A 27,593-nucleotide genomic window follows, 5' to 3' on the forward strand; every position below is an offset into this window, starting at 1 on the left:
GTTTTTCATTTTGTCTTGTCACCTGATTTTCAGATGAACACATCTCAAGTGAAAATGGCTAAGCTTCTTGGCATGACACTGGTAAACTGTTCAAATCTAGCAATGTATACCATAGAGTGGACAGGAGTTTAGGTCCATAAACTTTCAGTTTGATCAGCAGACTTATGCTCTTCATTGCCAGATTGATGCTTGAAGTCTGCAGAAGACTACACTTGCTTTGGAAACTCTTACTTGTGACTTATTATCAATTTAACTACTGGAGAGAGACCTTCCAAAATACATGAACTTATCCATTGCTGACAGGTTCTGGTCATATTCTGGAATCCTTGAAGTTGGGATAGAACTTTTCCAGAGCAGGCTTCAGTTACTTAGTTTCCTTAGTAAGGGTGAAGTTGTTGCAAGCATTGGAGAATAATTCCATGCTACATATCACATAGAAAGGAAGCTACTCAATCTGAAGATAATTCTCAGCAAAATCCAAAACCACCTCACGATTTCTAGTTTGCCAATGGCTGCTGGTTCAGAGTTGGGCATGCATTGTTGCATAAATGTATAGCTCCTAACTCAAAAACCTAGCACCAGAGGCAATAAATGTGTCTTTTTGCCTTTTTTGTTGGATCCTTAATAAATTACGTTCTCCTTCTACTTAGCAAAAAAAACACAAACTTTAAACAGTACCACCCCTGTTCCTTCCTCTGTGCTGACTGTAAAGAAGTAATTAATTTTCCAGTGATTGCTTCCAACTTGTAGACACTGAAGCTTAATTTATACAATCAACACTTGTGCACAGGTTGGTTTTAACTTATTTCCTATGTAACACCATCTGCACTTCAAAAATATTTAATTTGCTGTGAAGTGCTTTGGTATGTTCTGAAGGCCTAAAAAGATACTAAATAAGTGCAGGTTCTTTCTAAGTGTGAAGCCTGATTTACAGAAATACCATTATAACAATATCTTGCATTTATATGATGCAGTAACGCAATAAAACAGAAGCATCACGGAACAAAATGTGAGTCACTGAAGGGAATATCAGAATAGAAAGATGATCAAACAGGTACATTTTAAGGAATGACTTCGTAGCTCAGGAGTGAAGAAAGAAACAGGAGATGATTTCAAGAGTTTGGGGCCCAGGCAGCTAACAGCACAACAGTGTGATGTCAGCTATGTGATTTACATATATATTTGATATCATTTATTAAGCTTGGGTTATTGTTTTTTTGAGCTGTTAGCATGTGGGTTTTCTGTGTGCCTTGGGTTAATTCACTTGTGAATATTTCTGTAGGTATGTTGATTCCTTTATAACAGTTTTTGAGGCCTAACTTTCAAATTTTTAAAATGTACATTGGCAAGGCTTTATGACTGAAGAAGATAAATAAGCTCCAGTTTAAAGGTCAAGAGAGACTTTTTTCAAGTTTAAGGGAAACACTCATAGATAAGGGACAGAAGAGGTTTTTTCTCCGGTCTTACTTTGGGTTTTGGGCAGACCTGTGAGGTCCCTTAATAAAGATGTTTGAATAGATCTGTACTCCAGAGAAGAGGAAGATATTATGAAATCAAGAAAGAGTTGTTGTTTGTTCCAGACCACATGAGATGGGATTAAACCTTGAGTACATTACTTAAAGCTGAGTATATTTAAGCACCCATAGCCACAAACATATATTTGCAGCTGGGCTACCTCTACAAATTCTAGTGCACCAAATGGTTTTTCAATTGATAATTCTAGAAGCTAATAGAACTTCACTTCTTTCTTTAGGGAAAAGAGCACCCACGCAACCTGATTCCAGAACTCTGCAAGCAATTCTATCATTTAGGCTGGGTAACCGGGACTGGTGGAGGCATCAGCCTCAAATATGGGTGAGTTTAGGGGAGGAACAATTGTGTGGAGAAATTCTGGAAGTCACTGTGTAAATCGTGCTGTACGTGTCATTGAAAAGATGTTTGTGTAAAATATATCTCCTCACAACAGAATCTGTGTGATGTAGGAATACAGTTCTTGTATTTTATTGGTATGGCAGAAACATTTTGATCTTCCTTCAAATTGTAACATCTCTGTATTATACATTTTCCATCTGAATTTCAGTTCAAATATTATGAATGCAAACTAGGTTTCTGTAAGCTCCAGTAAAATAAAACAAAGAACTGTGGATGCTGGAGATCTGAAACAAAAACAGAATATGCTGGAGAAACTCAGCAGGTACGTCAGCACCTGTGGGGAGAAAACAGAGTAACATTTCAACTCTAGTGACTATCTTCAGAACATAAGAAACAAATTCTGCAAAAATGACATTAAATTCTTTTGGGCTGATTTGAATTATCTGACATATTCTTTATTTATGCATAGATTTGTGATAGATTCTTCATTCTTCTTTAGCCTGGACAATATGATCTAGCAATATCATATTTTTCTATGGATCAGAGAAGACAAGAGGCAATATGTGTGACTTTCAATGACAAAATACATTAATAAAAGATCAAAGCCCCTGAGCAATGCTAATAAATTTGCTCAATATATAAGGTTATGAATTTTGAATCATCTGCAAGTAGATCTGCTTGTAGAAGCTCTTACTATGGAGTGTAAGAAAACATCCTGACTGGTAACCCTCAGGAGTCAATATCATGAGTTTGATATATTTTTCAAGTCTTCATCTCATTTATGCTGATAATTTTGCAGAAAAGGAAATAACACCTGCAAACACACAACAAAAAGAACCCCAAGAACTGTGGATGCTGGAAATCCGAAACAAAAACAGAAATTGCTTGAGAAATTGTAGAGTTCTGAAGAAGGATCACTGGACCTGAAATGTCAGCTCTGCTTTCTCCCTGTAGATGCTGCCAGTCCTACTGAGTTTCTCCTGCAATTTAAGTTTTTGTCCCTAAAACACTCTTTGTGTTTAAGCAAAAACCGAAAGAACTACGGATGCTGTAAATCAGAAATGAAAACAAATTGCTGGAGAAACTCAGCAGGTCTGGCAGCATCTGTGAAGAGAAGTCGGAGTTAATGTTTCGGGTCAAGTGATCCTTCCTCAGAACTGCGTTTAAATTCTTGACTTATTTTCGTCTTCTCTTCCCTTAGCTCAACAGCGAGCACTATTCCAGCAGCTAAGAAGCAATAAAGTTTAAAATGATAAAAAGGTTATTCAATTCATCAAGCCCAGTTAAAACCAAATCCCTGTGTGATTCTAGCGAGTAAATCTCTACCTTACCTGTTAAACATTTTTTTACTGAATACATTTTCTGCCTTTCCCTGGGGAAAGAAAACTTCAAGCAGTGACTTTAATTTCAAATATCTCTTTCAAAAGACTTAAATACAGCATGATCCTATTGCATTAAGTGATTGACTGAATCACGTAACTCCTCTGGGAATTGTGTCCCACCTCCATTAAGAACTCATCTCTCATCTGTGTTCTGAATGTGAATGTATTTGGGCCCGCTTTTCTGTATTTATTTCCAATTTCTTGCTTCAACCTTATCTTATTAACTACAGGATTCTCATCACGTTAAAAGAATCGCATAAGACTTTCTGCACTAAATATTTAACTTTTGGAAGGGTTCAAAATGGTGTCGGTTGAATCATCTTTAAATGTTTTTGTTGCACCAGAATTTTAGAATCTTAATGAATGATTTGCATAGACAATAACAGAGCAGCATTATCTAGCTATAAAGTTAAGAATGAAATATTCAGGCAATTATATTAAATCCATTTGATTTACAGTGCTGTCTTGGAGGACCTTGAGCAAAATTTTTAGTTATTCTAATTTATGTGTAGTGCCAGTCTCAACAACATGATTCACAATCATGGCATAACTGATAAAGATCCTAGCCTGCATGCTCAAAAGGCCAATACGGCTTGTTTGTACTCTGTGCCACTTATGATTTAAGGACGAACTGAAAGGATTCACTGACAGAAAGGATTAATGTGATTGTCAGTTTCCCAGGTATTTTTTGTAATACAATGTTGTGACATCCATTTGGACTGATTTGGATCATTGCATTCAGCTGTACTGAAGTTACAGTCTTTGAGCACCATCTAGTGTTTGTTAATTTTTTGCCTCATCTGATCAAATAGGTTTAAAAGTGAATGATAAACACAGAATCAAAAGTAAAACACAGTGGATATATCTTCACATTTCACTTAGCTGGGTGGCTGACTTGTCCTGTAGATTGAAGCCAACAGCACAGGTTCAACTCCCATCCTGGCTGAGGTTGCCTAACTTCTCAACCTCTCCCCTCACCTGAGGTGTGGTGATCCTCAGATTAAAACACCACCAGTCATCTCATTCTCTTATGGTCTTCTGGGATTATGGTGACCTCATCTTTACCGTTATATCTTAACGCATTATAGGGGTAAGCAGCACGGTGGCTCAGTGGTTAGCACTGCTGCCTCACAGCACCTGGAATCCAGGCTCGATCCCACTGTTGGGCGACCGTCTGTGTGGAGTTTGCACATTCTCCCCATGTCTGCTTGGGTTTCCTCCCACAGCCCAAAGATGTGCAGGCTAGGTGGATTAGCCATGCTAAATTGCCCAAAGTGTTCAGGGATGTGTAGATTAGGTGGGTTATCGGGGTTGGGTCTGGATTTGATGCTCTGAAGGTTGGTGTGGACTTGTTGGGCTGAAGGCCCTGTGTCCGCACTGTAGGGATTCCATGATTCTATGACATTAAATAAACTAACTGTCAAAATGTATTTGTAGGAAACCATCAAAGTTAGTCTTGTAAGAAAAGTTGGTAATTTTTTGTTGTATGATGTTTTAAATGTTCATTCATAGCATGTGGGGCTCCTTGCCAAAGAATGTATTTCTTGCCCTTTCCTAATTTTCCTCAATAAAGTGACGATGAATTGTTTTTTTGAACGACTGCAGTCCTTGTGATGTAGGTACACCAACAGTACAGTTAGGAGGAGAAAGGATAGTGACATAGTGACACTGAAGGATATAGTATCAAGTCAGGACGGTGAGTAGCTTGGTGGGGAACTTGCAAGTGATGGTACTCGCACGTATCTGCTGCCCAGGCCTTGCCAGTTGGTAGAGATCGCAGGTTTGGAAGGGACTATCAAAGGAGGCATGGCAACTTCCTGCAGTGCATGTTGTGGATGTGCACATCCACATCTGTGTCTCTGGTGGAGGGAACAGATGTTTAAGGTGATTAACAAGGTACCAAAAACATGGGTGCTTTGTACTTGTTCGAGCTTCCTCGATGTTGTTAGAGCTATGCCCGTCTAAGCAAATGGAGAGTGTTCCATCACACTCTTGACTTGCTCCTCATGACTGGTGGACAGGCATCAGGGACTCAGGAGGTAAATTATATGTTGCCAATTTCCCAGTCTGTCTTGTAGCCGCAGTATTTCTGTGGCTGGCATATTTACGTTTTTGGTTAATGGTAACCCTGGGATGTATGTTATAGGGGATTCAGTAACAGTAATGACAATGACCATCAAGAGAAGATGATTTGTTTCTGGAACCAGCCTGACAGATTGGAAAATTGTAAACGTAACACCTCTAATCAAAAAAGGGAGGGAGGCAGCAAGCAGGAAACTATGGGTAAGCTAGACTGACCTTTGTTATAGGGAAAATGCTAGAATCTGTTAAAAAAATTATGAAAATTATGATACAATCACAGAGAGTCAGTGTGGCTTTTGTGAAAGAAACATTGTGTTTGATTTATTAGAGTTCTTCGATAGAGTAACAAGCAAGACAGATAATGGGTAACCTACCAATGTGATGCAGTTGGATTTCTAAAAAGTACTTGACAAGGTGCCATTATCAAAGTTTACTACACAAACCAGGAGCTCATGGTTTCGAGGGCACATATAAACATGCTTAGAGAATTGGTTAGCTAACAGGGTGCAAATAATGGGTTATTTTGGGTTGGTAAACTATTGCTACAGGGATCAATGCTGGGACCTTGATATTTACAGTCTGTATCAATGACTTTGATGAAGGGACCAAGTGTATCGCAACTAAATTTACCGATGACACAAAAATGGGTACAAAAGTAAGTTTTCAAGAGGACTTAGAGTCTACAGAGGCATTTAGATAGTTTAAGAGAGGTGGAAATATGGAGAAAATATGGCAGATGGATTAGAATGTTGAAAATTATAAACTTATCAACTTTGGAAGAAGAATAGCAAAGCAGTATATTATTCAAGTGGATCTGGGTGACGTGGTAGATGAATCACAGAAATGGGTGCACATGTGTATTGACTGATCATTATCTGAGGAGCTGCGATGGAATCTGCACAGCGTGCAATCAGCAGCTAACATCTGCATTTCTGACTTTACCTTGGAAGCATGCAGCTGGAGATGGTTGCCCCTAGGGCACTACTCAGAGGTACTTGGGGGGGAGGCAGAGATGTCCAACCTATAAAGCCACAACTGTCTTCCTTCATGCATGGTTTGACTTCGAGCAGTGGAGACTTTACAGTCACTATACCCTGATACCCAATGTCTTCAACAACAAAAACAAAGTTGCTGCAAAAGCTCAGCAGATCTGGCAGCATCTGTGAAGAAAAAATCAGAGTTAATGTTTTGGGTCCAGTGACCCTCAGACCTTGCCCAGTTCTGAGGACCGGTCACCGGACCCGAAACGTTAACTCTGATTTTTTCTTCACAGATGCTGCCAGATCTGCTGAGCTTTTCCAGCAACTTTGTTTTTGTTCCTGATTTACAGCATCCGCAGTTCTTTCGGTTTTTACCCGATGTCTTCAATTTTGCTTGGTTTCCTTGATCTTATATCAGGTGAAATGCTGCTTTGATGTCAAGAACACTCACTCTCATCCTTCCCTGTGGGATTCAGCTCTTCTATCCACGTTTAGACCATGGTTTAAGGAGCTGAGTGGCCCTGGCAGAACCCACACTGAGTGTCGATGAGCAGGCTACCACTATGTGTGCTGCTTGATAATGCTGTAAATGTCCTCTTTCATCACTTTGTTGATTATCAAGTAGATGGCTGATGGCATTTGACTTGAATATATTTGTAATTTTCTTTTGTAAACAGGACATGGCTGTGCAGTTGTCCACATTATCATGTGGCTGGCAAGTTGTAACTGAACATTTGGAAGAACAGGACTTCCTTAACATTTACATGGAAACTGTCTTATCATGCTTGACACTGTAAATCCAACATCTCATTCAGTCTCCAGCCTCTAATTCAGAATATTCATTGACTTAGACTTTGCAATATGAATAACAGTGATTCAATCAGTGCTTACCATTGTGAAGGAGTCAACTAGATAGCAAGCTGCACAATTAAATTCTAACTAACTATGGGTTGCACTGTTTCTTCACATTTCCCTATAGTGGTATCCTGCCAAGTGACTGAACATTCAAGTACATGGAACGTGTAAAGTTACTTCCTTTGCATATTTTGTCATGGAATTAAATATTCTATCTCGCATCAGAGATAGTATTCTATCTCGCATTCTTGGTTTAGACCTGGGGCCAAATTTTGAAATCTGACATAAGACTGAAGTGGGTCATGCAGGAAAAAAATAAATGACAGGTGGGAGGTGGTTCTGGGAATCACAGCCCTCCTGCCATTTTCAATGGGGCCAATTTATCGAGGCTGGAAATGGAGTAGGCCAAGAGCCTGCACACACTGTGAGGGATCAGCTGCAATTGCTGAAGCTATAACTGGGATTTTGACGACATCGGGCAAGCGTCAATAGGCACTCTACCTAACGGCTGCACAACGTAGTCAAGAATGGAATGGGAGGCTATTCTCAAGGGCAGAAAAGTTCTGTGGTAAGTATACAGTATTAAGTATACCCCAACTATAAAGTGAGCGGTAAAGGCTGCTTGGAAGTGAGAACAGGCAGGAACCTGATCATTAACAACTCAGGCTACTTAAAACTCACTCATCAGCGGCTATCAGTCAATTCCATCGGCTTCCTGGAGTTCAACTCAAAGAAAGGAGTCTACTGGAAATGATAACGACTCCCTTCCACCAGGCCATTGAGACATGTCAGTGTTGTTTGGCACAAGCAAGGTTCCCCAAGCAGAGCCAAGGTTGGCAAGGAGAAACCAAAAAATACCCTCAACACCTTGTGTGCCACACTAGGCTCACCTGTCTGGAAATATCGGATGCCAGTGGAGGAGGAAGCTTTGACTGTCCAGGGAGATAGTGTCTGCAATCTGTGTCCTCATTCCTGATGAATTGTCTCCTGGAACCACCATCGACAGGCCTTGCCAGTAGCACTGAAAATGACCATGGCCCTCAACTACTTCACCTTGGGATTACTTCAGGGCTTTACTGCTGACCTCTGGCATTCCACAATTGGTCACACCGTTCAATAACCTCTGCACAAGAGTTGCTGACGCCATCAGGTTCACCACGGATACAGCCTCCCAAACCCAGAAAGCTATGGATTTTGCTTCAGTAGCTGGCATACCCCAAGTTCAGGGCAGATTGACTGTGCCCATGTAGCTGTTAATGGTTTGTTGCATATGCTGTTCATGAGACAAGTAAACGGTATGGTTTGATTAAGGATTGGGCAAAAAATGCAGCAATGTGCAATCCTTGATTTTTAAAACAATCCTTTTAACATTTCAGTCCACAATCAAAAATATCAAATTTTTTAAAAATCTTCATGTTATTAAAAAGATTTCGAGTGGATGCAAGATTCGAAAAGGAACTCATCAGTAGGTCTAGTTGTAAACAATAAGGCATAGATTTTGCTGGCAGTGCTAAAGAAGTAGCGTGCTGTTTATTAGACTGACAGTTACCCAGAAAATTTCTGACACATTTCACTAACACTACAAACAACTGAATGCACCAGCACTATCCTTTTCTGCTGTGTTCCTTTGTTAAGTAGTAACTACTGTAACTTCACACACTTTTCACTGATTTCAATGCCGAGTATAACAGTGATATACTGTTACAGCATGATGAAAACCTAATAAATACAAGCAATACAACGAGTGGTGATACCAAAAGGCAGCTGTTATGGCACAGGGATAGCAAGCCAACCAAAATCAGCCTCAGTATTGCTGGATTAGCAACACTGTGCAATTAAAAGATTCTCTGACTCAAAATTGCTCATATGTTCCTAACCAGACTTTACAAATAACAGATCTTGGATAGCAAGTTTATAACTTGAACAAAAATTAACAACTTATTGTTAATAATTAATTAATACATATACAATGTAACTTTAGGAGAACACAGATGAACAACAAAGCAATGCTAATCAATATTTACAATCAAAGTCCAATCTTCTTTGATCACAAGACCCCACTCTCACACTGATAGACAGTCAGACACAGTTGTGGGATATATTATAAAGAATAAAAGAATCTCAAGTTGCCAGTTTCATAGCTGTTTCAACGATGAATACCAGGCCTTTATGAAATCAACGGGTTGTGTTACAGGCAAAAACAGAAATTGCTGGCAAAACTCAGCAGGCCTGGCAGTATCAGTGGGGAGAAAGGCAAGTTAACGTTTTGGGTCCAGTGACTGTTCATCAGAACTGATAGCTGAAGACGAGGTTGGTGAAATGTGGGGGAAAGGTGAGCAGTTAGATGGAAACAGAGCCAGAGGAGATAGATATGAAAGGGGTAAACAGATCAGGGGATTATTGGTGAGCCAAGACAAAAGGGAAGCTGAAAAAAGTGATGAAAGCAGAGAGTAGGAAATATTGGTATGTTGTGCTGAAAGTAACTTGTGGCAGGGCCAGGGTATGTGGGTGGGTAAAAAAAAACATGGATGGAATTTAAAGGCTGTAAAGTTATTGAATTCCATGTTGCGTTCTAGAGGCTACAGGGTCAAGAACTCCATGTTGCGTTCTAGAGGCTACAAGATCCCAAAACAAAAAGTGAAGTGTTCTTCGAGCTTGCGCTAAGGCTCACTGGAACATTGCATTAGGCCTGCCACAGAAATATTGACCAGCAAACACAGTAATCTGTTGAAGTAGGAGGCAGCTGGAAACTTGGGGTCATTTTTGCAGACACCCTGCATTTCATTTCCCCGACATAGAGGAGACCACATTGTGAGCAGTGAATACAGTAGTCTAGATTGAGTGAACTGCAGGTGAAGCACTGCTTCACCTGGAAGGTGTGTCTGGGGACTTGGATACTGAGGAGGGAGAAAGGAGGAGTGGACCAGGGTGTCCTAGAGGGAATGGTCCCTGCACAAGGCTGACAAAGGAGGGGAGGGGAATATTTGTCTGGTGGTGGCATCCCACTGGAGGTGGCAAAAATAGCAGTTAATGACCCTTTGGGTGTAGAGAGTGGAGGGATGATAGATGAGGACCAGATGAGACCCTATCGCTGTTGTCAGAGGGAAGGGAAGAGGTGAGGGTAGAATTGTGAGAGATGAGCCAGACATGGCTGAGGGCCCTGTCAACCACAGTGCTGGGGAATCCTTGATTGAAGAAGAGGATGGATATTTTGGAGGCCCCATTGTAGAAGTTGGCATCATCGGAACAGATGTGACAAAGACAATGAAAATGGGAGACTGGAATGGAGTTTTTACAGGAAGCAGGGTGTGAGGATGTGTAGTCAAGGTAATTGTAGAGTCACTGTAGAGTCAAGGTAACTGTAGCCTGCCATTACCCACCCCTTGTTGTTAGTCACTAACAATGATTCACCCTCCATTAACAACTATTCACCCTCCCAGCCTGATCGTTAGCAACTCCTTTGTCTGTCCAACTGTCTTTCTCTCTCTTTGGGCTCCATCCTATCGTTTACTCCCTACCCCACCCACCTCCCTATTTTCTGCATATAAACTGACATTTTCCCAGCCACCATCAGTTCTGAGGAAGGGTCACTGGACCTGAAACGTTAACTCTGTTTTCTCCTTCACAGGTGTTGCCAGACCTGCTGAGCTTTTCCAGCAACTTTGTTTTTGTAACTGTAGAGTCAGTGGGTTTATAATGGATATTGGTAGCTAGCCTATCCCCACAAATGGAAATAGAAGTGTCAAGAAAGAGAAAGGAGGAGTCAGAGATGGATCAAATGAAGGTGAGGGCAGAGTCGAAATTGGAAGCAAAATTGATAAATTTTTCCAGTTCTGAACAAGAGAGGGAAGCAACACCAATGATTCATCCATGTACCGGAGAAAGAGTTGTGGGTGGGAGCCCAAGGAGAATTGGAACAAGGAATGTTTCAAGTACCCCACATAGAGACAGGCCTGATTTCACACCAAATTATAATAATTTGCATATGTAAGAATAATTCTTCTGTTCTCACTTTACTGTTTTGCTAATTGTCAAATCTGTTCAGGTTCTCTTTATTTATCCTATTAAAATACTCATAATTTTGAACTCCACTATCAAATCTCCTCTTAATCTTGCTTACTCTATGACCACAATCATAACTTGCCAGTTCTCTCTAAATGACTGTTGTCTTTCATCCTTAATAGCTAATAGATTACTTCTGCGCCATTCAAGTCCTTGACCACCTTCTTAAAGTGTGGTGCACAGAAGTGGGCTCAATATCCTAGCCAAGTCCTAATATCTGATTTATAAAAGTTTACTGTACTCTGAGACAACAAGATGCAGGGCTGGATGAACACAGCAGGCCAAGCAGCATCATAGGAGCAGAAAGGCTGACGTTTCGGGCCTAGACCGTTCATCAGAAAAGGGGGAGGGGAAGGGGGTTCTGAAATAAATAGGGAGAGAGTGGGAGGCGGATAGAAGATGGATAGAGGAGAGGATAGGTGGAAAGGAAACAAACAGGTCGAAGAGGCGGGGATGGAGCCAGTAAAGGTGAGTGTAGGTGGGGAGTTAAGGAGGGGATAGGTGGGAGGAAGAACAGGTTAGGGAGGCAGGGACGAGCTGGACTGGTTTTGGGATGCGGTAGGGGGAGGGGAGATTTTGAAGCTTGTGAAATCCTCTGTTCGTTTTGTACTGTATTGTCAAGGAATGTGGATATGCCCATTCTCATGGTGCTTCTCCAGATGGGGAGGATTGATACAATTACAACTCTGTGGTGTTATGATGAATGGGCTGTAGCACAGAGGGGTCTGTCTGTTCTACATTGTACTGGCTAATGAACCAGATGGGAGATTTTCATGCAATCTGCTCAATAATATCACCACCTGACTTAAAACCTGACGTTAATAGTTAAGATTGGCACCTTCAAATTTTCTGTTACGCAGTTTCAGTTCTGTGCTTCAAGTCAGAAGCAAAGCGTCCAGGTGAAAGGTTATGGAAAGTTGACATTTTACGAATGACTATGATTGCGTTGTGAGGACCATAGATTGAGAGAAGAATTCTCCATCAAACCTGTTTCTTTTCAGTAGACACTGACCATTTTGATGATCCATTCAAAGTGAACTGTTAAGACTCAACAGTGATTCTGGTAGATTTAAGCCTAATTTAAATACTGAACTACCCAAATTGAAATGTGTTTTTTTTTTATTAATTCATGGGATTGGGCATTGCTGGCTGAGTGAACATTTATTGTCCATCCATGGTTGCCCGTGAGAAGGTAGTGGTGAGATTTCTTCTTGAACCACTGCAATCTGTTTGTTGTGGATGGACCCACAATGCAGTTAAGGGTGGGAATACCGTGGTTCTGAGGAGCCTTGGTGAATTTCTGCACTGCATCTTGTAAATCGTACACACTGCTGCTACACAGTGTCGGTGGTGGAGGGAATAAATGTTTGTGGGTTTGGTGCCAGTCAAGCGGGCTGCTTCGTTCTGAATGTTGTCAAGCTTCTTGAATGTTGTTGGAGTTGCACCCATCCAGGCAAGTGGGGAGAATTACATCACACTCCTGACTTGTGCCTTGTAGATGGTGGGCAGGTGTTGGGAGTCAGGAGGTAAGCTACTTGTTGCAGGATTCCTAGCTACTGACCTGCTCTTGTTACCACTGTATTTATATAACTGATCCAGTTGAATTTCTAGCTATTGGTATCATCCAGGATATTGATAGTGGGAGATTCAGCAATGGTAATGCCACTGAATTTCAAAGGGCGTTGGTTAGATTCTGTTTGTTTGGAGATGGTGATTTCCTGGCAGTTATGTGGCACAAATTGCCACTAGTCAGTTCAAACTCGGATTTATCCAAGTTGTTCTGCATTTGGACATGGAGTGCATCAGTATCTGATGAGTCGTGAATAGTGCTGAATATTGTCCAATTGGCAGCGAGCATTTGGCCTTATGATGGAGGGAAGGTCATTGATGCAACAGTTCAAGATGGTTGGGGTACGATATTGAGTCCTAAGAGATCTACTGTTCCTTAGTTTTTAGAGGTAGCCCAAGGACTGCTACATTTTGGTGAGAATTATCCCATGAAATAATAGCTAAGCATTCTGTAAAACCAGATAAAATTATAATTTGATTTCTTAGAAGTAAGGCAATGAAGATTTTAATTCTGTCTCTATTAAACAGTGTTTTATCAATTCGATCTAAGCACCTGTTTTGTTGAAGTCTAAAACCAATTTAATGTTTTCTATTTCAGGGGTGAAATCTATATTGCTCCATCAGGTGTTCAGAAGGAGAGGATCCAGGTGTGTGACTAATTTATTATGGTGAAGAGAAAGCAAAAAGGATTTGTATTTATCCCATACCTTTTATGATTCCAGGATCTCTAAGTCTGCTTTACATTCAGTGAAATTCTTTGCTGTGTTACAGTTGTAATCTAGGAAACACAACATCCAATTTCACGCAACAGATTGCATAAACAACAAGGTGATAATTCAGATCATGATTTTGTGAAAGGAAATATAATGCAACGTCATTGACCTGAAACGTAAACATTATTTCTGTCTCCAGAGATGCTGTCTTAATAACTGAGTACTTTCAGCATTTTCTGTTTGTATTTCATGCCTTAATAATATTGGTTGTTGGGATAAATGTTGGCCAGAAAATCAGGGTGAACTGTCCTGCCCTTCTTTCCCTAATGCTGTTGGATCTGATATACCTATCTGAAAGGGCCTTTTGTAACATCTTATCTGAAAGTCAGCATTTCCCCCAGAGCTACAATCTCACTAAAGTGTCAGTCCTATTTTGTACTCAGGTGCCTAGAGTGAATTCAAATGTAGACCTCCTGAGTCAGAGTCAAGATTGCCACCTTGTGAAAGGCAGCTGGTAACACCAGCCATTGACATTTCTCTGCAATAATTCATATCTTGTCGGAGGAATTCTCCCGTTAGCTAGCTGTATTGCAATTCACAATGTTATGTTAGAGAGAGACCATATGAAAGATTGAAGAGCCTTTAATTGGCAAGACTACTTGGGCTCCTGTACTATAATCTTGTTAAAGTTTGCTACAACAATAGCAAGGTTTCTGGAGGAGCAGGGTGAATCATGTTGCATCTTTTCTCGTTTTCACATTTTACTACATATGTGCAGTTGACAGAAGTTACCTTCCGATGTACTTTAATAATGGTGAATTATGATAACCTCACTGTTACTTCTACCACAAAACCTGTGCCAAAGTATAGCTGACTAGTGTCATTAACAGGATCCTTCTCTACACAAGTGTTGACATCTCAAATCATCAAATATTGAAATGTGATTTAAAATGGTTTTATTTTTTCACGTACTATTCAACAGCAGACTGAAGGACTTATACTTAATGAGGCTTCCTGGTTAATTATATGCGGCATTCGTTGTTTTGAAGTTCCTATGCTCTGTAGTTGAATGAACTTATTGCATGTGTCTTGCTTGTACTTTACATTGAAACATTTAGGACTGTATGGGAAGAATCACTAAGAGTAATGCACAGAATGTGTACAATTTGCAAGAGTTCAGCTTCTGTCACTCATTCAGCAACTCTCCAGACAAGCTGAAGGTTAGTACTAGATCAGAATCAATTGTCACTTTCCTCTGTCCAATCTTGTGATCTCAAATTCTCCTGTCTTGCAGCCTGATGATTTGTTTGTCTGTGACATAAAAGAACGTTACATCTCTGGCCCTCCACTCTCAAAGAAGCTGAAGAAAAGTCAGTGCACCCCTCTTTTTATGAATGCTTACACCATGCGAGGTAAGGGGTTTGTGAACAATGCCTTCCAGAATACTTGATCTACATACTGTTTCTGAACTGGAATGGACACATTGGGGACAGAACATGGTTTCTCTCATCTGATGTGCATATTTCCACGAGTGAGCGCACACTGTTTCTTGTTGTCAATATATAAAGCTGGTGAGATAGCACCCACTGCATCTCAATGAGAATGGACACATTCTGAATGGGTATGTATGCATGATAGTCCACTACAGTTCCTCAGAGATGGAATGCCCCATTGTTCTGCAGTTGCCCAAAATGCAGTTTCTCTATCTCTGACCGTTTGGTAGAGTTAAAAGTAATCTAATGCAGAATGAAAATATTTTGAGTCCTGGGATAGTAGGAACTGCAGATGCTGGAGAATCCGAGACAGCAAGGTGCAGGGCTGGATGAACACAACAGGCCAAGCAGCATCATAGGAGCAGAGAGGCTGACGTTTCGGGCCTAGACCCTTCATCAGAAAAGGGGGAGGGGAAGGGGTTTTGAAATAAATAGGGAGAGAGTGGGAGGCGGATAGAAGAGGGATAGAGGAGAGGATAGGTGGAGAGGAAACAAACAGGTCGAAGAGGCGGGGATGGAGCCAGTAAAGGTGAGTGTAGGTAGGGAGTTAGGAAGGGGATAGGTCAGTCCAGGGAGGACGGACAGGTCAAGGGGGCGGGATGAGGTTGGTCGGTAGGAGATGGAGGTGCGGCTTGAGGTGGGAGGAGGGGATAGGTGGGAGGAAGAACAGGTTAGGGAGGCAGGGACGAGCTGGACTGGTTTTGGGATGCGGTAGGGGGAGGGGAGATTTTGAAACTTGTGAAATCCACATTGATACCATTGGGCTGCAGGGTTCCCAAGCGGAATATGAGTTGCTGTTCCTGCAATCTTCGGGTGGCATCGTTGTGGCACTGCAGGAGGCCCAGGATGGACATGTCGTCTGAGGAATGGGAGGGGGAGTTGAAATGGTTCGCGACTGGGAGGTGCAGTTGTTTATTTTGAGTCCTGCTGTGTTTGATAATATTGAAGTCCCATAAGAGTGAGTAGTATGTTTCACACATTACTATCATAGAAAGTACAGACTCCTCTTCAAGGTTTAAAGAGTTCTGCAGAGAAATCCAGCTCTGTCCAAGAAGAAAATCTGATCAGGTTCAACTTTTGCTGATCAAAGACTGTGAAAATGAATGTATCTGCCCATCAAACCTTCACAAACCCAGGTTCCGTTTATCTGATGACCTACCGCATATTCTTTCACGCTGACCTCTAACTACCTATGGAAATTTGTCACTAAGATCAAAAACATTTGAGCTTCTTCCTCTTTTTCTCCTCCTAGCCCACATCTTCAGCCGCCTTTAATGCTGCTTTTATCAAAACAGACTTGACTGCCCAAAACTGTCTTTACTAACTTCTCAGACTTGGTACTCACAAACTACAAATAGCCCAAAACTCCATTCTGACACCTGATTGCCCATTAGCCATGGATCTCACTGATCTACACTGATTCGTAGCCACCATCGGCTTATTCAATTTAAATCCGTTCTTTTTTTTAAATTCATGCACGGGATAAAGAAATCACTGGCTCTGCCAGTATTTATTGCCCAGAGGGCAGTTTAGAGTGAGCTACATTTGTGTGGGTCTGGAAGTCACATGTAGCCCAGACCAGGTCCTTGAATGTAAGCTCTTGTATGACTCTGCCCCTCTACCTCAACAATATCATTCTTGGGGAGGTGATGGCCTATTTGTCTTGTCACTGAAATAGTAATCCAGAAGTCCCAGGAAATATTCCAGGGACTATGTGTTGAATCCCAAAATAGCAGATGCTGAAACTAAACTAAAGATTGTCCAGTCACGACCATGTAATTAGGGATGGGTAGTAAATGCTGGCCTAGCTCATTCTGCAAATGGATAATAAAATTCAGGAAGAGTTTCTCTCTGCCTATTTTATCAATTCCTTTCAAAATCCTAAAACCTTCAACCTTCCAGGGTGTAAAATACATTGTCTCCTCACATTCTGACCCCAAAGCTCTGGTAATAACCTGGTGAATCTGAGCTGCACTCCTTACAAGGCTATTATATCCTTTCTTAGTGCCCAGAATTTTGTACACATTCCAGATGTGTTTCATCTAAGGCTTTTTACAGTTGTAGCAAAACTTTCCCCCATTTACTTTTTACCCCTTTATTTTATTACATGACTGCCTTTTAATTAACTGCGTACATGGACCTTAACTCTCTTTGGACTTCTACTCTTCCAAGCTTTTCACCATTTAAGCAATACTTATTTTTAAAAAACTATCCTATTTAGTTAATTTTGGATGACCTCACACTTAGTCTGTTAAAATATATGTGCCACAGTTTTGCCTGTTCACTCAATTAATGCTCCTTTTTAAGTTTCTGTTCCTGTTTAAACTACTTTGTATTAGGTAATCTTAGGTACATGGCTTTCTATTGTGGTAAGGAAGTCACTAATACAGTGCTTCCCAAAGTTTTTGCCATTGTGACCTCATCGAGGTGCTTGAATCTTGCTGTGACCTGTGAACGCCACCCAGGATTGGGTTTCAGGAACTGTTACAGTAACAGACTGGGGTTACAGAGAGACCTCTGACAGCAGAGGAGCTGTTTAATGCGGAGAGTTTAACTGGAGAAACACCTACCTTGCCACTAGCTGTTTCAAGGATTGGACAGTCAGGCCATGCCATCTGTTTAAAAAAAACAGAAGATTTAAATGGACCACACAACTGCTAGCTGTCAGTCAGAGCTCCATTCATTGCTGCCTTGGAAATTGCAACCTCAGAATTCCAGTACTGATCCACTGGGAGTTGTGCCCCGCATTTGAGATTCCCTGCATGAATACATTTACTGTATAGTTGAAACTCCAGCAGAAATTCTTGTGAAACCACTGGTTTCTTCCTTCCAACTTAACCCATTAACCCTACAGTTTCCTCCCTTCTAACCAATCTCCTGACTAAGTTATTTAGCCATCAATTCCACAAACTTTGATTTTAACCAGTATTGTCATATTATTTTAGTTAATTTCTATTCAACTCAAGTACATCTCTTCAAGCCCAGGTTTAGGGAGTAAGCTCCAGATCATAGGGCCTAGATACTGAAGACAAAGTCTCCACAGAGTGGACAATGAAAATGGGGGTCTGTGCAAGAGTTCTGAATTTGAAGAACACAGAGTTTCTGTTGGGTTGCAGAGCTGGAATATTCTAGAGGTAGAGAGGGATGAGGTCATGAAGGGTTTAACCACAAGAATGAGAATTTCAGTTTTGAAACATTGTTGGACATTATCACTACAGGGAATGAATGCTCCCTTGTCTACACCAGCTCTCTGTATTGTCTGAGCAAGATATGGTGCTGCTAGTTCAGTTCCATATATTTGGGAGTCCATATGAAGTGCTGATTGTAATTTTACAGGATCTGGAGCAGTAATACACACGCACTCTAAAGCTGCTGTCATGGTAACGCTTCTCTTCCCGGGAAAGGAATTTCAAATTACTCATCAAGAAATGATTAAAGGAATCAGGAAATGTACGTCTGGAGGCTGCTACAGGTACTACACTCCTCAGGAATTGTTATACTGAACATAAATCTGGTCTTGTTTGGCTTAATCCTGCTAGTGACCTGAACAGTATTGTTCTCATTTGATTTTAACCTAGCAGCAATAACTTGTGGGTAGGAATATTGCTTTGCATCCAAGCCCTCCCATATTCAAATCATGTGTGAAGTGATGGAGTAAGCAGAGCTTTCTCCCTTCCCTGGCCAATATAGTGACTACTATTGGTAAAGCATTGGCAAATAGTTTGTATTGCAGAGGTTAAAATTGAGTTTTAGTTACAGTGTTCACTTTTTAAATGTGAACTGGAAGACATAATGCAAGGAAGGCTTAGCAAAATTCATTTCAGAAATTGAATGGAGCTGCCTTTTGAGGACATGTTAGTTATTGCCCCATGCTATCACACAATGAAGTAGCCTGTGCTAATAACTATTATATAGTGAAGAGTCAGAAGAGGTGAGACAAAGTGGCATCGAATCCTCTTGGGAATGAAAGAAGGCTTAACAGCTGATGCAAGAGCAGTGGTTGTTTTAACCTATTCACACCCGCAGAACCAAATGAATTCTTAAGTTAAAAAACATAGGGTAATCAGTATCGGTGCATGTCAAGAAAGCAATTGGAAGTCCAGTTCTTTACAGGAACATAGGAAGAGGAGTAGGTTATTCCGCCCCTCAAGCCTGTTCCGCCATTCAATGAGATCATGGTGATCTATGATCCATACGCCTGCCATATCCCTTAATATCTTTGCTTAACAAAAATGTGTTCATCTCAAATTTAAAATTACCAACTTATCTAGGATCAACTGCTGTTTGTGGAAGACAGTTCCAAAACTCTACCATTCTTTACATTTCATGCGTCTCGTTGAGGTTATTTGGCAACGTGAAACTATTGCACAAATTCAAACACAAGGGAAATGATTTCCTTGTTTCATAAAACCTCACTGAATTTGTTTGTGTTTGTCAGGTATGATGACCTGCTGGTGGTCCCTATCATAGAGAATACACCAGAGGAAAAGGATCTGAAGGACCGGATGGCACGTGCCATGGAGGAGTACCCAGATTCCTGTGCTGTACTGGTTCGGCGCCATGGCATCTATGTATGGGGGGAGACGTGGCAAAATGCTAAAACAATGTGGGTGCAGTCTGTGCTGGTTAATCTATTTCAGTATCTCTGAGCAATGCACGCTAACCCAATTCATTTCTGTGTCTCCCTCCATAGGTGTGAGTGCTATGATTATCTGTTTGACATAGCTATACAAATGAAACAGTGTGGCCTTGACCCATCTCGCCAGCCAGTGGAAGAAAGGGGCATTATCTAAGGTGACTCCATCAGGCAATACCTTTGGTCCATTGCAGAGCTCCACTGTAAATCCGAAGGCCTGTGCTCATGATGGAACTATCTTTGATCACTGACTACTACATGAACTTTACAACCCGGCTGACAATATGAACGGAGCTTAACTACAGCACAAGTGAATAGTCACATTGATGTCAGATATCCATGTGCAGATAGTTTTATGCAACCTACTCCATGGTCTCTTAATCGCTAACATTAGGACTCAACAAAATTGAGTATTTTGTTGTTAAATCAAGTTCAAAGACTGTGCTCTGGTGTAAGTGGCCACAAAACTGCTATTAGGCACATTAACCCCAAGCCCTGTATATTTAAATATGATGCAGGTCAATCATGAGAGAAAGTAGTCAGTCACTTCTTTAGTCTTATAAGTACTTTTCTCCAGGTAATTTTAACCTGGAACATAGCTTAGTTGTAATGCTATTGCATAGTAAACCAGTCTAATTCTCAGGCTAATTTTCTGGAAGAAAACAAGAATCAGATGTCATAGCAGTTGGTGGAATTTACCTTCAATCAATTCATATCTCAGTGGCGGTGACATGAAACTATCAGACTGTCATGAAATCCTGTCTGTTTCTTTACCATCCTTATCTCGCCTGGCCTACATCTGTCTACAGATGGACAGCAATATGGTCACCTCATAACTGTCCTCTGAAATGGCATAAAAAGCCACTAAATTATATGGAATCACTGCAGAAAAGTTGAAGAATAAAATCAGCTCAATATCAACCTAGACTGTGAAAATTATAAATGCACACCATTCCCAGTCAAGCGTTAGTAGTCCTCGCCATTAACTTGAGGCCTGCGCCAAAATTGAGAGAGCTGTCCCACAGCCTAACCAAGCAATAGGTTGGCAGTCATACTCACAGAATTATCCCTTATAGAAACTGTCAGAGACTCTTCCATCACCATCCCTGGCATTCCAGTGGCCAAACAGACCCAGCAGGGATAGCAGGTTTATAGCCACGACAGATTTGATTTGGGAGACCTCAACATTAGCTTCAGAGCCCATGACATCTCATGGAGTCAGATCAAACATGGGCAAGGAAAGAAAAACTTCTCCTGATTATCACCTATCTGTGTATCGACAAGAGTGACTGAGCTGGTCAAGTCCTAAAAGACATCTGTACCAAACTGGACTTGCAACAGGTGGTCAAACAACCAACAAGATGGAAAAACCTACTTAGAGTCGTAGAATCCTGACAGTGTAGAAGCAGGCCATTCAGCCCATCGAGTCCATACCAAATCTCTGAAGAGCATCCCACATAGACCCACCCCTTCCACCCTAACCCTCTAAACCCTTAATTTCCTATGCCTAACCCAACTAGCCTCCACATCCCTGGACACTATGGGCAATTTAACGTGGCCAATCCACCTAACCAATCCACGTCTTTGGACTGTGGGAGGAAACCGGAGCACCCGGAATAAACCCACACAGACACGGGGAGAATGTGGAAACTCCACACAGTCACCCAAATGCTGGAATAAAACCCAGGCCCCTGGTGCTGTGAGGCAGCAGTGCTAATCACTGAGCCAACATGCTGCCCCTTTACCTCACATTCATCAATTTACCTGTCACAGATGCAACTATCAGTGCAACGCACGGTCTTTGTGGAGACAGAGGTCCCACCTTCACCAGACTTGTTTCAAGAATGGTGGGACTGGACTATGAAGAAAAATTGGGAAAATGAAACTGTCTACTCTAGCATTTTGAAGTGTTAGGAGGTGATCCTGTTGAAACTTAAGAAGGCTAGACTCAGTAGATGCAAGTAAGATGTTTCCCCTGGTTGGCGAATCTAGAACCAGGGAGCACCAATTAAAAAAAGGGGAGTGCCACTTAAGTCTGAGCTGAGCAAAATCTGTTTTACTCAGAGGGTTGTGAGCCTTTGGAATTCTCTACCACAGACGTCTGGGGAAGCTCAGTCTTTGAGTATGTTTAGGTAGAGATCCATAGATTTCTGATTACCAGTGACATCCAGGAGTATGGAATGGCTTGAGTAAAAGACATTCCAGTGTTTGATCACCCATGATTGTATTGAATGGTGGTGCGGGCTTGACAAGCTAAATAATCCATTTCTGTTCCTGTGCTTTACAGTAAATGAGCACTTAAATGGTGCTAAATGCGTTAGATTTTGAGCATGTATAGCTCAAAACTGGGTACAACTGGATACACTGCAGCAAAAGCAGATTCATTCAACCATATCAATAAGCGTGGTTCAGTAAGGAGTGTGGGTGATCATACCAGGAGTGGCACCAGGCCTACCTAAACTGAGGTGCCAACTTAGTGAAGCTACACATGTGCCTGTATGCAGAACAGCAAAAACTCCCTGCTATTGGCAGAGATAATTGATCAACGACTGCTGTATATGTACGCTATGCAATCCTGCCACATCAAGTTGCCAGTCAGTGGACAATTAAAATGCCTATCCAGAGAGTCAGAGGCTCCACAAATATCCCAATCCTCAGTGATGAGCAAGCCCAGGATGTCAGTGCAAAAGACAAAGCTGAAGCATTGCAGTCTTCAATACCTTTGCCTAAGATCCCAGTATCACAAATGTCAATCTGTGTATGGGGGCTGTCCCAAGTTATTTGCAGATCTAGCCGAACAGTTCCAAACCTATTATCCTAATGTAGATAGTGTGTAATATTTGCACGGGTATGTCCATGCAGAAAAAGCAGGATAAATCCAATCTGGCTAACTACTCTCCCATCAGTCTAAAGATGGAGAGAGTTGTGAACAGTATTATTAACAATAACCTGCTCATCGGTGTTCACTTTGAATTCTACCAGGGCACTTAGCTCCAGACCTCATTACAACCTTGGTGCAAACATGGACAGAAAGCTAAGTCCTTGACATCAAAGCAACATTGACTGAGTGAGGCATCATGGTGTTTTGGTTAAATTGACATTGATGGGAATGAGAGGGAGAAATCTTTGCTGGTTGGAGTCATACACTCACCCAGTGAAACATGGTTGTGGTGGTTGGAGGACAATCATCTCAGTCCCAGGACTTCACTTTCAGAGTGGTGTCCTTGACCCAACCAACTTCAGCTGCTTCATCAATAACCATCCTTCCCCCATAAGGTCAGAAGTGAAGATGTTCTCCGATTATTGCAATATTTAGCACCGTTCACAACTGCTCAGGCATTGAAACAGTCTGTGCAAGCATGTAGCAAGACCTGGACAACATTCAACTTAGGCTCATAATTGGTAACGTACTCATCACGCAGGTACCAGGAAATAATCACCTCTAACAAAAGAGAATCTAATTATTTTCCCTCAACATTCAATAGTATTTCCAGTACTGAATCCCCCAGTATCCGAATGCCAGAATTGCCATTGAGCATAAACTGTACTGGACCAGAAGAATATATATACTGTTGTTACAAAAACCTTTGATTCTCCAAATGAGTCTCCAGATCCTGTCCACCATCTACAAGTTAGGGCTGTGATGGAATGCTCTTCATTTATCTGGATGAGCTGCATCTTCAACAATCTCAAAAAAACCTAACATCATCCAGGATGAAGCAACCCATTAATTAGCACCCTGACCACGGCAACTCATGGTGGCAATGGAGTGTATTTTCTACAAGTGTCACTGCAGCAATTTGCTAAGTCGCCTTTGACAGCACCTCCGAAAACCATAACATTTGCCACCTAAAATGACTAGAGCAGCAGATGCATGGAACCACACTGCTGGCAAGTGCCCCTATAACCCACCAATCATCCTACTTGGGACTGTTTCGTTGTTCCTTCACTGTCCCTGGATTAAAGTCCTGGCACTCCCTCCCTTACAGTTCTGTGGCTGTACCTACATCCCATAAACTGCAGTGGTTCAAGAAGGAAGCTCGCCACCTTTTCAAGATTTGAATAAGAAATGTTAGATTTGCCAGCAATAGGGTATAGGCCAGCAATGAAAAATAAATCACTGGTTTAATACTAAACTATGATGTAACTGTAAATTCAAATATGGTTTCACACATACAAAATCTAAATTGTTACGATGCATGATGGGTGAAATCACGTTGTTAGCCCGTACTTAATATCTTGAATATAATTTGAAATAAATTTTTGAAAATTTTGTAAAGGATTGAAAAGATGTTATAAGATGATTGTAGTGTAACTGATATTACCCATGCTGTTTTTCCTACCAAGAGTTCTAGAACTATGAGAAGGCCATTCAACCCCATGAGACTTTTCCAAGGTTCTTCCAGATATTGCTGCCTCAACCCATTTGTATTGTATACATGATTCTTAGAATTTTGCAGCACTGCTAAGTCGGTGTTTGTAACAAGCCCACCTAAATTCTGGAACAGGAAAATGTAGATTCTGTAACACGTGCATATGTTTACGTCTTTAGAAAAGTGTAAACAAAGAACTTTTATTTCTATAACTTCGTTCACAACATGAGGATTGCTGAAAGCATTTTACAGCCAATGAAATACTTGAGAATTGTGGTAATTTTTCAAACATAAGAAAAATGGCAACCAATTTGTTCACAGCAAGGTCTCCCAAACAAAGATAAGCAGATACAGAGTGTCATTCATGGTGGCTGAGGTTCAAATGTTGACCAGAACACAAGGCAGAATTCTGCCACTTTCTGTTCAAATAGTGGAAGGGTTTCTATTATTCCACTTGAGTGGGTCATAATATTCGATCAAAATGTTAGAAAAATTATATTGCAGTATAAATTTCCTGCCTCCATTGAACAGAGAAGCCAAAGAGCAGGAACTGAAGCATATGGTGCAGTAACTGACTACAGAAGCATCAATGAGGAGATGTCTAAATCCAACCCATCACTCCATCAACCAGATACCTTGGAGCCAGATAGCTCTCTTCTGACAACCGCAGATCAATTTAAAATCTAGATGAAAAATATGTTGGTAACATTGATATGATCAAGGATTACTGTCGTCTTACAGCAAAATAGAGAAAAGGAAATCGGCTGTGCTCAGTTCATGCTGATATTATGATGGACGATTTACATAGACCCATGGCTGTGATACCATCCCATCATGCAGCATGTGGTTGCCCATAAGTTTTGTTATTTCATCTCCCCAGCCTCCAACATAATCATAGACAATCTCCTGTCTTCCTGATCTCTCTCTCTCCCCTCCACTAGCTTAAAAGCTCTGACATTTCTCTCCCTGTTCAGCTGTAGCCACTGACCTAAAGCATTTATTTGATTTCACTAGATGTTGTCTGACCTACTGAGGTTTTCTAGCACTTTCTGTTCTTAGTTTAATGATGATCTATAGTAGAGACAAAACTTAAAACACACAAATTACTCGTCAAGCAATAATGGGAAAAATACAGCAAAGTTTGCAAGGAATAATAGTGTTTCATTCTAGGCAGGAACCGGAGGATTCCACAAGTTGTCTGCCAGCAATGGGAGAAATGCCAAGAGCCACTGGGTTAGGAGCAGGAAAAATACCAACAGTCACTGGGTTAGGAACAGGAGAAACATCCAACAGTCACTGGGTTAGAACAGGAAAAATACTAACAGTTCACTGAGGTAGGAACAGGAGAAATACCAACAATGACTGGGTTTGGAACAGGAGAAATACCAACAATGACTGGGTTTGGAACAGGAGAAATACTGTCAGCCAACAGTTAGGATTGCAGAAGTTATTTGAAATTATCACCAGCTAGAACGAGAAATATCTGATTCTGCCAGATGGTGGCATAGTGGTAACATCTGTGGTTTGGTAGAGCTCCCAGGATAACGTTCTGAGCACCTGGATTTGAATTGCAACATGGTGTAAGGTGAAATCTAGAACAAAGGAACTGGCTAACATCCTATGGTTGAGGGAGTTTTCTTTTTTTCTAAATTAAGCTGATGTTTTTGAACAATATTTGTAAGCGAAAATCAACATTTATGACAAAAACAGAAGCAACATCAATCCAATAATACGTTTACAGCCTTTGGCTAACATATCGCATTAGTATTGTATCCTGTGTGCAAAGACTAGTCTCAACTCCTGCCTTCTCCAACTACTGTCCAAACTCTAACTTTCTCTCCTTTAAGGATTCTTTGAGGTGCTGTCTCTAAGATCCCCTATTTTCACCTTTGTAACATTAGCCATCTCTGCCTGTGCCTCGGCTCTTGGTGCTGAAATCTTCATCAGTGCCTTTAACCACGAGAGTTTTGCATTTTAATGCAGTCCTGATTGACTTCCCACATAATACTCTGTATGAACTTGAGATTGTCATTAGAAGCATCCCTACCTCTGAGCCAAGAGCTCTGGGTTCAAGTCCCACCTGCTCCAGAGGTGTGTTACAGCATCTCTGAACAGTTTGATCAGGGAAAATATCTACATTCTGCCTCACAGTGGCCAACATGAATTGAGCTGCTGCTGGTGTAATCTGCAGACTGACCAGAGAAGTCAAACAAGGGGAGACAGAATGTGTGCCTCAAGGAGTAGTGCTATATGACCTGCACTAACTAGTCCTCCATTCACAACTCCGAAGTCAGTTCCCAGTGCTCTTGCTGACTTGATGTTCTTTTAGCCTTGTTTAGACTAGTCTGCAGCCTGGAAGTTGGAGCCATTCCACAGTTCAAACATACATCTACAGGCCTCGCTGTCACTCTTCATCCTTCCACATCTTTTATTCCCCAATGTGCACAGCCACTTTTGACTCCAATTGTAACTCTGTACTGATGGGATCAACAATTGCTTAATATGTTGACTGGAATTGTTCTATATGTAATCTGCTTGAGCAATCACAATCAATTTCTGATGAAAGACTGCTGACCTGAAAACTAAAGGCAGCTTCTCTCTTAACAGATGCTCTCTGACCCAAGCAGTCCCAATTTTTAGTTTTTAATAAACTTCATGTTGGGCTTGAAATCACAGCTCAAACCTGCCTATAATTTGGTACAGTGTGTGCCAGAACATATTATGCTCCACTTCTCAATGTTAACACTTCTTGTGCTAGTTTCAAAAATACTGCACATATTCTAGCAAGCAAATTCTAATGGTACAGTTAACTCTTCTTTCGTTCCTACTGCCAAATACCATTAGGAGCCTTGTATGAAAATCAATATTATACAGTTTACATTTGCTCGTGGTTTGTGTATTACAGTTAGAGACTTGCTCGCACGTAAGAAAGCTGTCATAGTGAGATCTCTCTGATCCCTCATTTATCTGGAATCTTGGATGTTTGCAGATTATGTTTTTGCACTGCCCTGAGCCTCTGAATATTTTGTTGATGTTAATTCTTTGTTTGCCTTCAAGAGGGAACCAGGCTGATTCTTGACTGGGGCATAAATAACATCATCCAGGAGGATTACCATACAATGAATTCATGGTTCATATGATTTGATGGCCTAAGGGTGTCAGCAAGAAATATAGGCTGTAGAGTTTTCTCTCTATTTGCCTTTGCCAGAGAATTACATGAGTTTAAGGCTGAGTGTTCAGGGTGTAGGTGAGTAGAACATGAATATTTATGTTACTCCTGCTATCATTAATGTGGGAGAGACTTAATGGATGAGCTAGTCTCTTCCTCCCCATCACTTCTGTATGTTCATTCATTCATCTGTCATCACTTTTAGTTTGATAACTCACCACCATGATATGTTTACTGTTTGTCTGATGTCAAGTGACAGATTAGACAGAATATTTTCTTCAACATAATATTGGTAAAATCAAAATCAAGTCTAGTCAATTTGCATCATTTGTTCTATTCCCCAACCCTGATTGCATCGTCCTCTTGTTGTTGCATTAAGGGTATAGTGTCAGTTTGCCATTTGACCC

At 41.1% G+C, this 27,593-nt stretch overlaps 1 protein-coding gene across 1 annotated transcript; it reads left to right on the plus strand.

Moving 5' to 3' along the window:
• LOC109937798 (APAF1 interacting protein) lies at nucleotides 1-23,926 on the plus strand. Its single transcript, XM_048607180.1, has 7 exons — nucleotides 1-81; nucleotides 1,754-1,854; nucleotides 13,401-13,449; nucleotides 14,810-14,927; nucleotides 18,345-18,480; nucleotides 19,447-19,614; nucleotides 19,702-23,926. Exons 1-7 carry the CDS (start codon nucleotides 34-36, stop codon nucleotides 19,799-19,801), a joined length of 720 nt encoding a protein of 239 aa, XP_048463137.1. The 5' UTR covers nucleotides 1-33; the 3' UTR covers nucleotides 19,802-23,926.
• The last annotated feature ends 3,667 nt before the right edge of the window (nucleotides 23,927-27,593 follow it).

Source organism: Rhincodon typus, chromosome 17 (assembly GCF_021869965.1).
Source record: "Rhincodon typus isolate 14 chromosome 17, sRhiTyp1.1, whole genome shotgun sequence".
NCBI classification, from domain to species: Eukaryota; Metazoa; Chordata; class Chondrichthyes; order Orectolobiformes; family Rhincodontidae; genus Rhincodon; species Rhincodon typus.

Coding starts and splice junctions, on each gene's coding strand:
- LOC109937798 (XM_048607180.1), top strand. CDS start 34: ATGAACACATCTCAAGTGAAAATGGCTAAGCTTCTTGGCATGACACTG. Junction 82..1,753: donor AGCTTCTTGGCATGACACTG/GTAAACTGTTCA, acceptor TTCTTTCTTTAG/GGAAAAGAGCACCCACGCAA. Junction 18,481..19,446: donor ACGTCTGGAGGCTGCTACAG/GTACTACACTCC, acceptor TGTGTTTGTCAG/GTATGATGACCTGCTGGTGG.